This window comes from Balaenoptera ricei, chromosome 1 (assembly GCF_028023285.1).
Source record: "Balaenoptera ricei isolate mBalRic1 chromosome 1, mBalRic1.hap2, whole genome shotgun sequence".
Lineage (NCBI taxonomy): Eukaryota > Metazoa > Chordata > Mammalia > Artiodactyla > Balaenopteridae > Balaenoptera > Balaenoptera ricei.
In genome coordinates this window covers 11,400,139-11,416,578 of record NC_082639.1, presented here as the reverse complement: position 1 = coordinate 11,416,578, position 16,440 = coordinate 11,400,139, and the positions used below count along the sequence as shown (strand labels likewise).

The window sequence follows — 16,440 nt, the reverse complement described above, 5'->3', positions numbered from 1 at the left end:
AAATTCCAGTACCATGGCTTCAGGGCTTTGGGGCTTGGGCAAGTCCCTTAAACTCCGGCCTTTTCTGACCTCATCTTCCTGGAGATAACACAGCCTCACTGCCAGGGTGGTGATAAGATTATAAGACACTGCATGTAAATTACTGGAACACATTGGGTGTTCAAGAAATACTGAATAATCATGTGGTGCCCCCCCCTCCATTTTTCCTGGAAAAAGTATTCAAACTTGAAACTGATGATGACAGGCCCTTCTCGGAAGCCCTTCCACCTTCCTACTGTGGAATCTTGAGGATCCAGGGGTTCCTGTGCCCCACCCTCCATGACCTAACTTGAGCGGGGAGGGACCAGCTGAGCCCGGAACAGAATGGAACGGGCGCATCCACTCGGAACATTTTAACACTCAAACGGGGCTCTCCGCTTGGTCTCCGCTTGGGGCGGATTAGCCAACGATGCACAATTAGACCACTGCATTTGTGTCTCCTCCGCGGCGATTTCTCTTTCTGCCTTAGTCGTTCAAGTGTACGAGAAATCTCTTCGCTCCTAGCAAATGCGAGCCCTCACTTTCCTCTACGAGGGGTGGCGGGAAGGCAGCGCTCCCCTCGGCACTTTATGGGGCTGCCAGGTGGGTTACAGGTGCGGTCACAGGGGGCCTCCCCAACTTCGCGCGAGGCTGGCCCCTTTCCCACGCTTCCCAGATCAGGCGCGGGAAACGGCCCAAACCTGGGTCTCCAAGCGCCGCGGGATCGCACGGCTCCTGCAGGCTCGGCCTTGACCTCCCTCTGCAAATCTCTAGGGGGCTCTTGCCGGAAAGCCGCGGAGCGCCACAACCCCTGCCCTCATGCTGAAGACTAACTCCGCGTCCCGCGCGTCTCCCCCTGCACCCCGTCCGGTGCTCTGGGTCAAGGGCGCGGCGAGAACTTTGCCACGAGCGGCGGCCCGATCCCGGCCGGGAGCGCCCCCGCGCGCTCGGCCCCGGCCCTCCCCCGGCCTGCGGCCGCGCCGCCCTCCCCTCCCGGCGCGCACCTACCCGGCTGGCTGCAGTCGCCATCCGCTCGAACGGAGGGCGCCCCGGCGCGGGGCCGATCGCCGGGCCCCGCCGCGTCCGCACCCGGCTCGCAGGCTGCGGGTCCCGGGGGGCGCGCCGGCCCAGCCCCCGCCCCGCAGGAAGGCGCCGGCTCGCCCTGAGCCGCGAGCTGGCGGACGCGCTCCCAGGTGCCAGAGTCTGCCGCCCGCATGCCGCGTGCCCGAGGGGCGCTGCCCGCGGCGGCGCGGGGGGCTCCGACGGCGGGCGCCGGGCTCACAGCCCCCGGGGTCGCCGCCGCATCGGGGCGCAGCCGAGCGCCGGCCCCGCCGCCCGCCCGCGCGCGCGCGCCGGACCAGGTCTCTCTCTCTCGCCGGACGCCGGGAGGTCCGCGGCCGCCGCACACGAAGAATTCGGCCGCCGAGCCTCTCACGTGGGAACGACTCTCACTCGCGCGGCTCCTCCTCCCGCTCCTTCCGGGCTGGCGAGGGCCGCCGCTCGCCCCGCCCCCGGCCCCGCCCCCGGCCCCTCCGCGGCGCCCTCGCCCCAAGGCCCGGGGGAGGGCCGCGTCGCCCCTTTGTAAGCCCGGCTCTGGCCGCTTGGTGCATCCCCAGCATGGTCATTCCTGGAGAAACTCAGGGTTAGAAAGATGGCCAGTGTCACAGGGGTCGGGAGCGACAGGCCTGAATCCAGGTCTTTGAAAACCGCAAGTGTGTGCATTAAGGGGACAGCTGCCTGGTACCCCAGTTTGCATGTGTCTCTCCACTCTTCTGATACCCTTGGGACGGCCTTGCTAAAGAGCTGAAGCCCCAGCAAGTGGCCGGGAGAGGGCGGAAAGAGCGGGCAGGAAAAGGGGTGGGAGCTCTGGGACATTTCCTTCACTCACCTGTACTGTGTGACCAGTCCTTCTTTAAGTGCATACAATACCGAGCGCAACGGCTGTGCCAGTGGGGAGGAAAACTGATATATGGTCCATACCTATGAGGAAGTTGTAAACTGGTGGGGGGCACTTCCTCCGTCTCAGCTTCCCCATCTATAAAATGGGGCATCAGGAATCCCCACCCTGTCCGTGCTCAGTGCTACTTATGAACACCCCTCTGGGCAGCCATGTGGCAGGTGAGGTGGTTCCCAGGGGAGGTCAGGAGCTGGGGCCCCTCGAGTGGGTGGGTGGAGCAGTTATTAGGCCAGTCAAGCCCTGCAGGAGTTGGCTCCTTGGAGGGTCTGCAAATCAGAGCCCACCCACTGCGGCGGGTGCTCCCGTGGCTGACAGAGCTCGCTGTAAAGTGAGTTTGCAGCTCTGAACCCCCTTTGATTTGGGGATTACGATGTTCTTTAGAAGGACTAATTGTCTCCCCGCAGCCCCGGGAGGCAGGTCCGGTTTCCCCCCGTGGTAGACATGGGAAGGCGAGGCTACGTGGCTAGATAAGGAATCACACACTTTCCGCGGTGTCCTCAGTTTCCCCTTCCAGGCAGCACGCACCCCACCCCTTCTAGGCCTGGCTCAGTCACCTCTGGCTCCCACTGGCCCAGGCCTGAGCTCTGGGAACTTCTAGGTACTGGCATATGGCTCTCCAAACATTGGTGGGAACCAAATTACTTCCCCACCCCCACCCCTCCCCGCCAATCCCTAAAACCTTCTGCAGGTCACTTTCCTGACCGTGGGCGAGGAGCCCTGCGTCTGAGCAACCACTATGGCCCGGCCAACATCCACCATGGCCTTCCCAGGTTCCACCCCACCCCCTACCTTCCTTGCCCTCCCAATGACTGGGACACTGGCCCAGCTGTGGAGGGCCACAGGGCTGCCTCAGACCCCCTCCCCCTGTTGAACTGGACCCCCCCAACTGCCCAGTGGAGGGCTGACAGGTATGCCAAACGCTGGTGGTGCTCCCGGCTAGGGAAGGAAACCACCCATGGGGTTAAACACCCACACAGCTCTGGGAGAAGGAAACAGACCCCACACCAAGTGACAGGAGATTCTCGGAATCCCCCAAGTCCTCTGCCTTTGCTGGGAAAACTATCAGAACAGAACAAAAGAAAGATTGCTCTGAGCCCTCATGGGAGAAGAAGCTGGGAGTGCCCTTGCATTCTGGGGACATCTGGTCCAGGAGACTCTGTTTTGGATGCCTTCACGTTTGCACTAGGGACACGACTGAGTGAGGTGGGCAGTGCAGGGACTGCTGTGGTCTGTTTCACAGGGCATTTAGGTTGTATTCTTTTTACTTAGAAATTCTTTGCGTATTAAACTTGTAAGGAGGCTCTTCATTTCCACAAAGAAACATGCTCTTTCCCATATTTCTTGAAGTACATGGAACTCTTGGTCAGCCTCCTAGTTTCCCACTTTTGATAGAAACATTCACTTTCCCTTTAACTCCATAACGAGAAAACAGCAGCGCAAGCACAAATATGTAGCACCTGCCACTTGGATTCAACGTCAGGGAGACCTTAGGAGTGATGGGGACTGCGGCAAACAAGAGACCACCAGCCCCTGTAGAGGAGGCAGTAGATTGCTGTCATATAGGAACTTGGCTCTAGTGTTACTAGAGGTTGTGGATTTTTTTTTTGAGCTACTAGAAATATGAATTTTTTAAAAAAAATTATTTCTTTTTGGCTGCATTGGGTTTCTATTGCTGCATGCAGGCTTTCTCTAGTTGTGGCGAGCGGGGTCTACTTCTGCGGTGCACAGGCTTCTCCTTGCAGTGGCTTCTCTTGTTGTGGAGCACGGGCTGTAGAGCGCATGCTCAGTAGTTGTGGTGCACAGGCTTCAGTAGCAGTGGCACGCGGCTCAGTACTTGTGGCTCGCGGGCTCTAGAGCGTAGGCTCAGTAGTTGTGGCACACGGGCTTAGTTGCTCCGTGGCATGTAGGATCTTCCTGGACCGGGACTCGAACCCGTGTCCCCTGCATTGGCAGGCGGATTCTCAACCACTGCACCACCAGGGAAGCCAGGAATATGAATTTTTATGTGAAGTCTAAATTTGAAATGTTGGCAACTTTTTAAAACCTAAGAAGAAAGAGGAGAGGGAGGAGAAAGAACAACAAAGGAAATATGTCTAGAAGTTTCTATTTGGCCTGTTGGTCCCCTCTGCAACCTCTCAGGAGTCTGCACATGTTTTCTACTGACGTTTCAATGACCCAAGCTGTTTCTCAAGCCCCCAGCTTGGGGAATTTCTGCTGCTCTCCTTTCTCGGCAAAGTTTGGCCTGGCTCTGTGTGTGTGTGTGTGTGTGTGTGTGTGTGTGTGTGTGTGTGTTTTCCCCACACTCAGGGCCAGGAATTCACATGGCAGTTGGGCACACCTGCCCTTGCTTTCTGGGGTTTTCAGACTGCCCAGGCCTCCCCATTTGGCTTCAGCCTCTCTGTCTCCCTCTCTCTCCCTCTGTCCACAGCTCTGCTAGCAGGCAAACCTCTGACAGCAGCAGCCTGCAGCCTTCCAGAAAACCATCTGCCTTGGGTGGGAGGTCTTTCCTCCTCGAGGTATGTTTCTGATTCTGAGGACACCCTGGGCCCACGAGATGTTTCTGCTCAGCTCTGCAACAGGAGATGCAACAGCCGGGAGGCGACAGCCCATTTTCTGCCCTGAGCAGCTTGGGCAGGCGCTCTAGGAACGGTAGCTCCAGGGTGGTTTTTATCGGAGACTCCAAGCCCAGGTTGGCTTCTGAACGTGCAGCCTTGCAGAAGGGCCCTACGCTGGGGTTAATGTCGTTGCCTTGAAATTCTTAATTACTGTTGAACTAAGGCCTCACATGTTCATTTTGCATTGGGATCTGCAAATTATGTAGCTGGTCCTATTCCCAGAAGATCTACCCGGCCTCCCTGGGGGATGCTGATAATTGATGTTGGAGACAGCTGGGCCTGGGATTTGGCCACTCTTTCCTTCTCCAGCGTACGTTGTGTCCGGCCTCTGCAAGGCAGAGGGAAGGGAAGATTTGGGTGTGGGGAAAGGATGCAGGAACTGGCCCCATCCAGTCCTCCTGACAACTCATAAGGAGCAAAGGCATAGTGAGAATTCGAGGTGGGGGTGGGGAGGGGTGGGGATGGGCGACCCAGCCCGAGGGTTGGGAGGCTGCTCTAGTTCTAAGCTCTGAGGCCAGACGGTGTCCCCATGACCCTGACCTCAGGCCAATACAGCGCCACCAAAGGAAACAAAAAGGAGGCTGGGGCACAGGGACACAAGGGATCAGTGCAGTTCCCATTCACAGTGTGCCTTCATTGCCAGGGGAACTTCCTTTAGATCACAGGAGCAAGTGACATGACAAGATATATTTGGCTTAAGGAACAAAACCAGAAACATTGTACTAAAGAACTCCACTATATTCCAAATCTACTTGAAATTGAATATTTGAGCCCACTGGAATTTTTCAGGTTTGTTTTTTTTTTTTTTTCTTGGCTGTGTTTTTAGTATTTGTAGAGGAGGTTTTACTGAGATCTTCCAGCCAACAGTTCTCTTTTCAAACACCTGGCACTAAGACAAGGCAGCAACTGTGGATTCTTAGGAATCTGCACCGTTTTGTCTATAACACCCTCATGAGTTCCTGGAGTCTAGAGACCTTGGTAGCAATCCCCTAGCTTGTGTATGACTGTGGAAAAGGGTCATTCTGTCTCTGCAACTAAGCGCCCTCACTGGCAAAAGCAAAATGAAGGGCTGGGTTAGCAGATGTGAGGAGGGCCTTCCCAGCTCTGCCCGCTATGGTTGAGTGAGTCTTTTTAATCCTTCTTATGACGGTTGTGGGGGTATGTTTGGTGTGTGTTGCTAGTAGTGAGAGCAAGTGTATTAGTTATCTACTGCTGCATGACAAATCTCCCCAAAACACAGAGGCTTGAAACAAGAAGCATTTATCATCTCTCAGTTTCTGTGGGTCAGGAATCCAGGATGGCCTGGCTGGGTGCCTCTGGCTCAGGAATTCTGTGCAGGCTGCTGGCAAGGTGCCAGCCGGGGAGCAAAGGCACAGTCAACTCAAGGCTCTCCTTGGGGAGGATCTACTCCCCAGCTCACTCATGTGGCTCTGGAAGGATTCTGTTTCTTGTGTTGGACTGAGAACCTCAGCTCCTCGGCTGTGGGTCCGAGGCCACCCTCAGTTCTTTGCCATAGAGCTATAGATCTACTCGAAAAATCGCAGCTTGCTTCCCTCAAGGGCCTCAAGGGCTTCAAGCAAGAAAGGGTGTGCACAAGATGGAAACCTCTGTCTCTGTAACCTAATCTTGGAAATGGCATCCATCACCTTCTCCCTGTTCTGTTCATTAGAAGTAAATCACAGGACTTCACTAGTGGTGCAGTGGTTAAGAATCCACCTGCCAATGCAGGGGACACGGGTTCGAGCCCTGGTCCGGGAAGATCCCACATGCCATGGAGCAACTAAGCCCGTGCGTCACAACTACTGAGCCCATGTGCCACAACTACTGAAGCCCGTGCGCCTAGAGCCCATGCTCCACAACAAGAGAAGCCACTGCAGTGAGAAGCCCGCGCACCACTACAAAGAGCAGCCCCCGCTCGCCGCAACTAGAGAAAGCCTGCATGCAGCAACGAAGACCCAACACAGCCATAAGTAAATAAATAAATAAAAATTAAAAAAAAAAAAAAAAGTGAATCACTAGGTCCTGTCCACCCTGGATGGGAGGGTTTGACTACAGGAGGCAGGGGTCATTGAGGGCCATTTTGGAGGCTGCCCACCCCAGGAGGCTGGGGACACATTTTTTGGAGGCAGGGAGACCAGGACTCAAATCCTGGCTCTGATACACACTAGTGTATGATCTAGAAGAAATGATTTCACCCCTGGAAGCTTCAGTTTCCTCCTCTGTAAGAAGGAGATGACTGTGGCCACCACCTCATAGGGTTGTGGAAGGAGGTTTCAATGAGAAGAGGCACACGCAGGGCTCTGAATGGTGATTAGCACAAGGTAAACCCTCGAAAAAGTGGGCTTGAGGACATTGCCGGAGGAGGCCGGAGTGACGTGCCCATTGTTTCTAAGCCAGATAAGCATTACCAGCTATTTCCATGGAGATCTGCAGCCTTTGATTCATTTCTCAGAAGTCCTCCTGGCAGGCCCTGGGATGCCTTTGTGGCTGAGGCCACCAGTGGGTACGTACTGATCTCCTCTTCTTCCCTTGGCCATCCCAGTAGGACTCTGGGGCACAGGTGCAGCGGGAAGGATTAGACTGGGATTTTCCCCTATACCTACTTAGACCTCAGCCCTTGGGGGATGGAGGATTTTACCCCCGTTCCATCCTGCCATCTGTCCTGGCGAGGACTTCTTGGCTGGAGACTTTTGTGCGCCTGTCATGGGCTCATTGGTATTCTTTGGTGATCTTTCCTGGGTCCCAAATGACCTGGTGAAGATCCTGATCACCTCTGCCAGCAGAAGCTTAGCCCAAAGCCAGGCATTGAAGTATTTTCACTGAGTGCGGCTGGCCTCTGTGCCCTGCCTCTCAGACCATCTTGCGTCCCAAATTAGATTCTCAGCTGCACCAAAAGGAAAAAGTCCTTCCTCATCCAGGGGCCATATCTCTCCCGTCTCCTCTAAGCCTCTTTTTGGGGAGTTCATGTCAAGCAGGGAGGTTTCCGCAGAAAGCTGAAATGTTGCAGCTTATTCAGAATCAATAACATCAAAAATACTACGACTTGGGGACTTCCCTGGTGGTGCAGTGGTTAAGAATCTGCCTGCCAATGCAGGGGACACGGGTTCGATCCCTGGTCCGGGAAGATCCCACATGCTGCGGAGCAACTAAGCCCATGCGCCACAAATACTGAGACTGCGCTCTAGAGCCCGTGAGCCACAATGAAGAGTAGCCCCCGCTCGCCACAACTAGAGAAAGCCCGCGCGCAGCAACTAAGACCCAACACAGCCAAAATACTATGACTTCTAATAATAATACTGGCAAACATTTACACAGCACTTACTATATATGCCGGGCACTGTTCTAAAAACTTTAGACATTCATTTAATCCTCCCAACAACTCTGAGAACTACGTGCACTATTATTATCATCCCCATTTTACAAATGAGGAAACAGACACAGAGAAGTGAAGTCACTTACCCAAAGGCACACAGCCAATGAGTGATGTAGGCAGGACTCAAGCTTCATGTAGTCTGGCTGCAGAGTTCGGGCTAAATATCATCATGCTACCTTGGCAACAGGTGTCACTGAGCACTCACTTCACCCCAGGGACTGTCCTTTCTAGCTCATTCAACCCTCCAAACCACCCTATTCCCATGTCCCAGCTGAGAAGACTGAGGTTTAGGGAAGACAAAGGGACTTATCCGAGATGATATGGCTGTTCAATGCAGGGTTGGGAGTCCAACCCTCAGAAGTGAGGGGTGTTCTTTGGGGGAATGCTTTGCATGTCAGGGTTATGGAGAATGCCTGCCTGTGGGCACAGTGGAATAGTCAACCCTTCCTTGATTACCTCCTGGACATGGGACTCAGGGAACCCTCAGCAGGGCATCTGGGGATGGGGGCCTCTGCTGCCCCCGGTGGCCACTGGCGGTACTTCACCTTCCTCAACTGGGGGTTGGTGGCTCCTGGGAACGGGACCACTATGTCCACCACCACAGTTTTCAGGCCCCGTGTCTCCACTTCCTATGTGTGATTCAAGAGACACAGAGAGCTATGGGCCAGTGAGTGCCCAAGATAAGAATAATGGTTACTGTTTACTGAGCACTTCCATCTCTGTGCCAGGCACTCTGCTGGGTACTTGTTACTTAAATGTTCTAATTTAATTTACCAATGCACAGAGATAGAATCACCATTGTTGAGGGTTATTTATAATATTGGATAGAGCACTTTACACATGTTAGCTCATTTTTATCCTCACAACACTACATAAGTACTATCACAATCCTCACTTTATCAATGAGGAAGCCAAGGAACAGAGAAGTTTAGTAGCTTGCTTGAGGTCACCCAGTAGAATAGGATGGAGCTAGGATTTAGAGGCAGGCAGTTCTGGCTCCAGAGCCAGTTTTCTTAATTATTATGCCACTATTTTGTATTATTATAAAAATTATTATTATTCTGATTTTACAGTTGAAGAAACCAAGGCTTAGAGAGTGGAAGGATTTGTCTAAGATCACACAAACTGGTAAGTTTAGACCCAGTATTTCAACCACCTCTGTCTTCATTTATTCATTCATTGACGCAACAAATACTGATTGTGTACCAACCATGTGCCAGGCACAGTACTGGGCTCCGGAGGTAACGCACCATGTGGTCTAGCCTGCCATGGGTACCTGGGGTGTACCAGCATGTGACACCAAGCGGGCCTAAGGCAGGCCCCTGGGAAAGACTGGCAATTTCTGCAAAGGAGAAACTATTCCTCCCTCCCCGGAACCAGGAAGGGTCTGGATTCCTAGATCACTGCTCTCCCAGTTTCATCTCCATGGCAAATACCTGCAGAATGGCTCTTACAGGGACATGGAAAAGAAAACCGATTAGACTCGGGAGAGGCTGTGGTGAGGGTCTGCGGCATGGAGTTCTAGACTTTTCTTTCTGCAACTGCCCTTTACTTACTAGTAAAGTTGGGCAAGTCGGGCCACCTTCCGGGGGCCTCAGTTTCCCCACCTGTGAAATGGGGATAAGAATACTTTCCTATCTCCCCATGACTGTCCTGTGAGGAACAAAGGAGACCAGAAGTGGGGAAGCCCACTTAACTGCAGAGGGCCAAACACCCAGGCTGCGGGGCCGGTTCAGTTAAGGAACCATTTGGTTATTTGCTTGTTCATTTCATGGGGTCCGTCTGCACTCGGCATCTGCCATGAGTCCACTCCTGCCCTAGATACTGTGGGGAAGGGCGACAGGCCCCCGAGTGTAGAAAGGTCACGGTCCACTTGGACATTCAGATGAGAAAGGAGAACGGCTGGCAGATAAGAGTTTAATTATGACTCTCTGTGCCATAGAGGCCTTACCACTGGGACACTGACGAGCCCTTGCCACCTCCCTCCCCAAGGAAACAAAATGATCTCAAAGACCAGGCTAGCAAATGGCTTCAATATTCTTGCAGGCAGGGTGAGCGCTGAGGCCCAGAGATGCTGGCCTGGCCTGTCCCTTTAAGGCTTAAAGTGCCAATCTCTCCTAAAGCGACAGCTCTCACCGTGGCCAGAAGCAAGTCGGAACCATGGAGTAAGAACCTTGTGCAAAGGCCTGGGCCTTTTCTGTGAAGGACTCTGAGCTACTGCAAGTAGTAATTAGGCATTTCAGCACCGAGGTGGGGTTTATCTGTTCAAAGACAAAGCTGGCTTCTCCTTCTGAGAGAAACAGAAGTCCAGAGAGGCTCAGATACTTGCCCAGAGACACACAGCAAATCAGGGGCCCAAGCAGACTGACTTCAGGAAGCCCTAGAGCAGTGGTTCTCAAAGCGTGGCCCCTAGACTAGCCGTATCAGCACCATCCCTGTGCATTTATGAGAAACGCAAATTCTCTGCCCCATCCCTACCACCTGAGTCAGAAACTCCTGGGATGGGGCCTGACAGTCTGTTTTAACAGCCCTCTCCATGTAACCCTGATGCTGATAAAGGTGAGGGCCACCGCCAGTGCCTGGAGGAAGGACTGCTAGGTCTTCACGTCCTTCTGAGCTGGGGGGGGGGAGGAACGAGGCAGTGGAGCAGAGCAAGGTCATTTTGTCAGTGGCTGTGGCATCACAGCTACATAACCACCCCTCCCCCACCCTGATGGCTTTTTGCACCCGGAGTCCAAACCCTAGGGCCCTCCCTTGTCAGGAGGCCACCTGCCTGGGCTCCGGGAGGCCTGTCCACACACGTCCCAGGCCGCTTTCCTGTAATTACAGGCTTTACCTGCTTGTCCGCCCACCAGAACTCAGGCATGTCAGCCAGAGCGACTCCGGCTTCTCCCACCCTGAAGGCAGAGCATGTGCGGCCTCCATCAGCACCTCGGGCTCTGTGTCCACAAGGCGTCCAGCAAAGCCGGGAACGGGCCTGACGTTGCCCCCAGCGGCCCCTGTGTGGGCCAAGCTCAGGAGGAAGAACGTTCTGCACCCTGGACATCAGGAAGTAACCTTGGGCCCTGGTCTCCAGGTTCTCAGGGCAGAAATCTGCACCGGCCCCTAGTCCCACGGGGACTAATTAGAATTTGTTCTAAATTCTTCTTTCCCCAGAACTGTCCTTTAAATATCTTTGGAACTGGTTTCAGGAGGCAGATTTGTCGAACAGCTACGTGGAAGGACTGTCATCTTCCCCCTGAAGTTTCTCATTAAAACAAACAAGCAGAAATGTGTTGTCTAACGTGAAAGGAGCTGCATTCTTTTTGTTTTTAAAGATATGACCTTTGAAAGTAGGATGTTTCTCCCAGATTAGGGGCCTCGTGGAGGGATGCTCCTGGATTCCTGGGGTGAAGGACAACCCCACGAGCTGCTGGGTGAGCCCAATCCCACCTCACTTGTAAATTCAAGGCGGGGACAGGTTTTAAATTGATACATGCCCACGACAGCAAGCACACGCTCGGATTTGTGGATTGTTGGAAAGATCCTGAGTTCTGGCTCAGGGCCCTCCAGTTGCCTTGTGCTAAGCTTAACAAGTCCCTTCCCATTTCTTCTAAGAAAAGGGTCCCATGTCTTAATAAATAACAACAGCTACTTTCACTGTGGGCCCAGTGGTATGATAGGCCCTCTAGTGGTTTTATCTCATTTAATCCCTCAACTGCCCTATGAGAGGGGGTACTGTTGTGATACCCACTTTATTTATTTATTTTTTATTTCTATTTTTTTAGGCTGTGCCGTGTGGCATGTGGGATCTTAGTTCCCCAACCAGGGGTTGAACCCGTGCCCCCATGCATTGTGAGCTTGGAGTCTTAACCACTGGACCACCCGCGAAGTCCCATGATACCCACTTTAAAGCAGAGTAAACTGAGGGTAAGAGAAGGGAGCAGAGGTTGCAAACTGGTGGCCCTAGAGCCAGTTACAGCCTGTGAATGTGTTTTCTTTTCCTAGTATTCTACTAAAAAGCATTTTAAAAATTAGTTGCCAACATTTAAAAATTTGGATAAATTACACCAAAAAAGTCAGATATGTAGCTTTATTTTGAAAAAATCCAGAGGTCTGGTGATAGAACCTCCATTCCATCCCACATGGTAACAATGCGTCCTCCAGCCCTCACCCCCTGCAAGTCACCACATGCGTGCTCCAGGCACGGAGTCCACAACCGCTGGTCTTAGGCCACAGGTGGTGATGGGCAAAGTCAGTGCTTGTCTGGGTCTGTCTGTCTGTCTATCTGTCACTCTTTGTGTACCTCACCAGTGCCCACTTCCAGGAGAGCCCGATGTTAGACCAGAAGGAGCACCGGACAGGGAGTCAGGAGATGTGGGTGTTCGTTCTGTTGACTGGGTGACCTTGGGCCAACCCTTTTCCCTCCCCGGGCCTCAGTTTTCCCATCTATACAATTCGGAGGTTGAACAAAAAGATCTCCCAGAGCCCCTCTGCTCCTATCAGCCTAAGGAAGGCTCCTCTCAGCCGCAGAGCCCGTTGGGAAACTGTCTGAGGGCTTGCAGACAGGCCAGGAGCAGGCTTGCCCACCTGAGCCGTCCTGTGGCCATGAGCACCTCTGGGCAGGGAGACGATCTCACAAACCCAGAGCTCTGCCATCAGCACCAGCAGGGGCCAACGTCCTGACTCTTCCCAGTGACGGAAAGGTGGGTCCCACCCGTGGAGCAGCCTCCAGCGCTGCTAACCTAATTGCACGGAGAAAAGAGTCCATCAGGATGACCCAGACTCCCCGCTCTGAAATGCAGGATTCCTGGGCTGGGAGGTGGAACCATCTTGGCTTGTCCCTGCCCAGGTCAGTCTGAGGACAAGAATGCCCGCTAGGCACTGGGTAAGCCAGGTGGGGTTCTGTGCTGCCAAGAGGAAATACTCATTCGAGTCCCAGGAACAGAAAGCATGCATTCTTCTGCCCTTCTCTTTCTTCATCCTACAAACACGTGACAGAGGAGGAAACTGAAGCCCAGAGAGGGGGAGTGATTGCCCAAGGTCACACAGCAGATCAGTGCCAGAGTCAGATGAGAGCTCAGGCTTCTTGACCCCCTTCCTGGGGTACTTTCCATATTCTCTAATGCTTGGGAGTTTAGAACCCTCCACCTCTTTGGAATTGGGCTTCAGAAGGGGGTTGGAGTGGCCTGCGTGGGCAGAGACTGTGTGGTCCAGAGTCCTAACATGGGGCTTGCGCATGGTGCCTAAGACACAAACCACTGCTGAGAGCATGGGGACCCGTGGGCCCAGCAGGTGTGAGCTGCCCAAAGCCTCTAGGATGGAAGCTTGGTCTGTAGGAAAGGTTGCAAAGCCCACATTTGGCTCACAGACACATTCTGGTCTTCCCACAATGTTTAAAACAAATTCATGTTAGTTGCCAACACTTAAGAATCAGGGAATTTTTCTTCTTCTTCTTTTTTTTTTGTTGGTTATCTATATAGTAGTGTGTACAAGTCAATTCCAAACTCCCAGTCTATCCCTCCCCCCACCCTTCCCCCCTGGTAACCATAAGTTCATTCGCTAAGTCTGTGAGTCTGTTTCTGTTTTGTAAATAAGAATCAGGGAATTCCACATAAAAGACAGGATTTCTGGCTTCTTTTGAAGAGTCTCAAAATCTGGCAAAAGCTGGACCGCATTTCCACCTGGCTGTGACTGACAGGAGGTGGGCACGCTCCCTCTCGTTCACCATCTCCACCATCCTTCCCCGTCTCTGTGACCTCCCTGCATCTACGTTTGGGGATTTCAACCCCCCGCACCACCCCGCAGCCTCCCATGCTAAAGTCACCCCCTCTCTCATCCTGGTCACCCCAGGGGAAATTCTGGTTCTCATTGGAGGGCAGCTTTGCCCCACAGGGGACATTGGGCCATGTCTGGGTTATCACAATCAGGGAGGGGAGTTACTACTGGCATCTAAAGGGTAGGGGCCAGGGATGTTGCTAAACATCCTACCATGCACAGGACAGAACCCCAAACAAGGAATTATCTGGCCCCAAACATCGGTAGTGCTGAGGTTGAGAAACTCTGAGCTGAATCAGAAGAGCCCGGGGCCAGGAACGGGATCTGGAGAGGGAAGGTCGCCCATGCTGGGGACTGACTGCATACTGAGCATCATGTTAGGCAAGGGGGGAGAACGCCAGGATGTGCAAAATGTGGCCCCAGCTCTCTGGGTGCACGGGGGGTGGAGGTGGCCAGCTGAGGAGGGGGCACCCGGAAATGTAGAGGAGGGGGCTCCCTCCACCAGGTACATCAGCAGGGTCTCAAGGGCAGAGGTGCAGTCAGGATGGGCAGAGATGGGGAGGTGAGCATTCTGGGCAGAGGAAACAGCCTAAGCAAAGGTGTGGTGGCAGTAGCAGACGCAGAGGCACACATCTGAGATGAGATGTCTTCTGTTAGGTGGGAGGGACACTGGGTGGGAAGCAAGGGCATGATGTTGGAGGAGGAGATTGTGGGCAGGATGTAAGGGGTCTCCAAGTCAAGCTAAGTGGGAGAGAGAGGGCAGCCCATGGGGAATCCTTGCAAAGGTAGTGGAGTATTAACTCTGTGACCTTGGAGAAATCACTTTAATTCTCAGAGCCTCAGTTTCCTCATCTGTTCAATGGGTTAATAAGAGTGATTAAAAACTATCACATGTAGAACTCACCATTTGCCAAGGGACTGAACTATATCTGATGTATTTAATCCTCAGAGAAGCCCTACAAAGCATATAGCACTATTATTTCCAATTGTATAGCAGAGGAAACTTCAAGATATGGATGGGTAGATCAAATTTAACTTTCCCAAGGATACTACTAGTAAGGAACAAAGGTGAGATTTGAACCTAGGCAGTTTGGCTCCAGCACATGCTCTTGGTTGTTCTGCTATTCTGTCTCTCTAGAACCTTCTAGGTGAGTTGTCCTTAAGAATAAATGAAATGCTCCTCTTTTCTCTTGTCCGCCATCATATGTGTGGTTGAATTTGCTCCTCGCCATGTCTTCTCACAAGACTTTCAGGATCAAGCGATTCCCGGCCAAGAAACAAAAGCAGAACCGTCCCATTCTCCAGTGGATTCCAATGAAAACTGGTAATAAAATCAGGTACAACTCCAAGAGAAGACACTGGAGAAGAACCAAGCTGGGTCTGTAAGGAACCTCGCATATGAAGTGGCACACATTTATGCTGTGTCAAGGTCAATTGCGTCTTACCATATCAGAACATCACTACTGTCTGAACAGCTGCCTGTGTGATGGGAGAAATGGAATGGCTTGCTCCTCTTGATCTTTCCTCACCACTGCTCACTGTCTAGCTCAGTAATAAATATGTGAAACCTTTAAAAAAAAAATAAATGAAATAAAGCAGGTAAGATGCCCAGCACAATCCTGGCACGGAGTTAGTGCAGAAGCAAGTGACACATCGCATAGAGTCCCAGCCCAGGTTGATGGAGCAAAGCCCAGTTCACAGCATCAACGAAAGGAGGTGCCAGAGACATTCTGTAGTGGGCACATCTGCTCTGTGGAGGGATGGGGGTAGAGGAAGGGTGCCCCTCCACTCAGGTGAGAAACGGCTAAGCCAGGTTTCTGAAAATGCATCTCCATTTGCAGTGCCCCCCCGCCCCCACCTCGCTGGCTCTTTAACACCTCCAGGACTTTGCTCACTCCATGCTCCCTGCCTGGAATGTTCTCCTTTCCACCTCCACTAAACCCCTTCCGTCTAGTCTATCCCTTCCAACAGAGCTCAGAGGATACTTCTTTCTGGAAGCAGTTCAGGACATGCCCAGGCAGAGTAATCACGCCTTGTCTTTGTACCCAGAGCATTTTTTTCAAACTCAGTTTGCCTCCTGGGGCATCATCTCAGAGCGTCTCAGCCTTCACCGGCATGTCCGTCTCCTGGGGATCTTGGTAAAATGCAGATGCAGGAGTGGGGTCTGAGGTTCTGCTTTTCTAACAACAAGCTCCCAGGAGATGCTTATATGCTGTTGGTCCAGGGAACACACTCTTGAGTCCCAAAGTCTCCGGGCACTTCCTGGGGGTCCTTCATCCTCCACGGACAGGATACTCCTCTGGGGCAGGTGTTTCATTTTATTTTTTATTGTTTGAATTTTATTTATTTTTTTATGCAGCAGGTTCTTATTAGTTATCCATTTTATACATATTAGTGTATACATGTCAATCCCAATCTCCCAGTTCATTCCGCCACCACCCCCACCCCCACTTTCCCCCCTTGGTGTCCATACGTTTGTTCTCTACATCTGTGTCTCTATTTCTGCAGGGGCTTCATTTTAAAGGCCAGCACGGGGGGTGGGGGGAGGAACGAAGGGAGAGTGTTGACCTGTCAGTGGAGGGATGGCCAGATTGAATACTTCATTTTGACTCACAGCGTCTCTGTTTCAGCGACACCCTCCTTCCAGAGCTTCAGAAGAAGGCGGCATATCGAGTGCCCCATGACTGAGGATAGCCTGGGGTTATCTCATTGCCGCCTAC

General features: G+C 52.8%; 2 protein-coding genes across 4 annotated transcripts in view; one reads left to right on the top strand and one right to left on the bottom strand.

Annotated features, from left to right (window-relative positions):
* KAZN (kazrin, periplakin interacting protein) overlaps positions 1-16,440 on the bottom strand; it is a 463,767-nt gene that overhangs the window by 156,461 nt on the left and 290,866 nt on the right. Inside the window, exon 1 of one of the 3 annotated variants that reach the window (XM_059913787.1) lies at positions 1,027-1,255. The exons of the other annotated variants lie outside the window; for them this stretch is intronic. Coding sequence (XP_059769770.1) covers positions 1,027-1,234 — 208 coding nt within the window. The 5' untranslated portion in view covers positions 1,235-1,255. Of the gene's footprint in view, positions 1-1,026; positions 1,256-16,440 lie in introns of those variants that run through there. 3 annotated transcript variants of the gene reach the window in all.
* On the top strand, positions 6,223-15,106 carry LOC132374304 (large ribosomal subunit protein eL39-like). Its single transcript, XM_059937903.1, has 2 exons — positions 6,223-6,308; positions 14,899-15,106. The coding sequence occupies exons 1-2, from the start codon at positions 6,223-6,225 to the stop codon at positions 15,104-15,106; spliced, it is 294 nt and encodes a 97-aa protein (XP_059793886.1).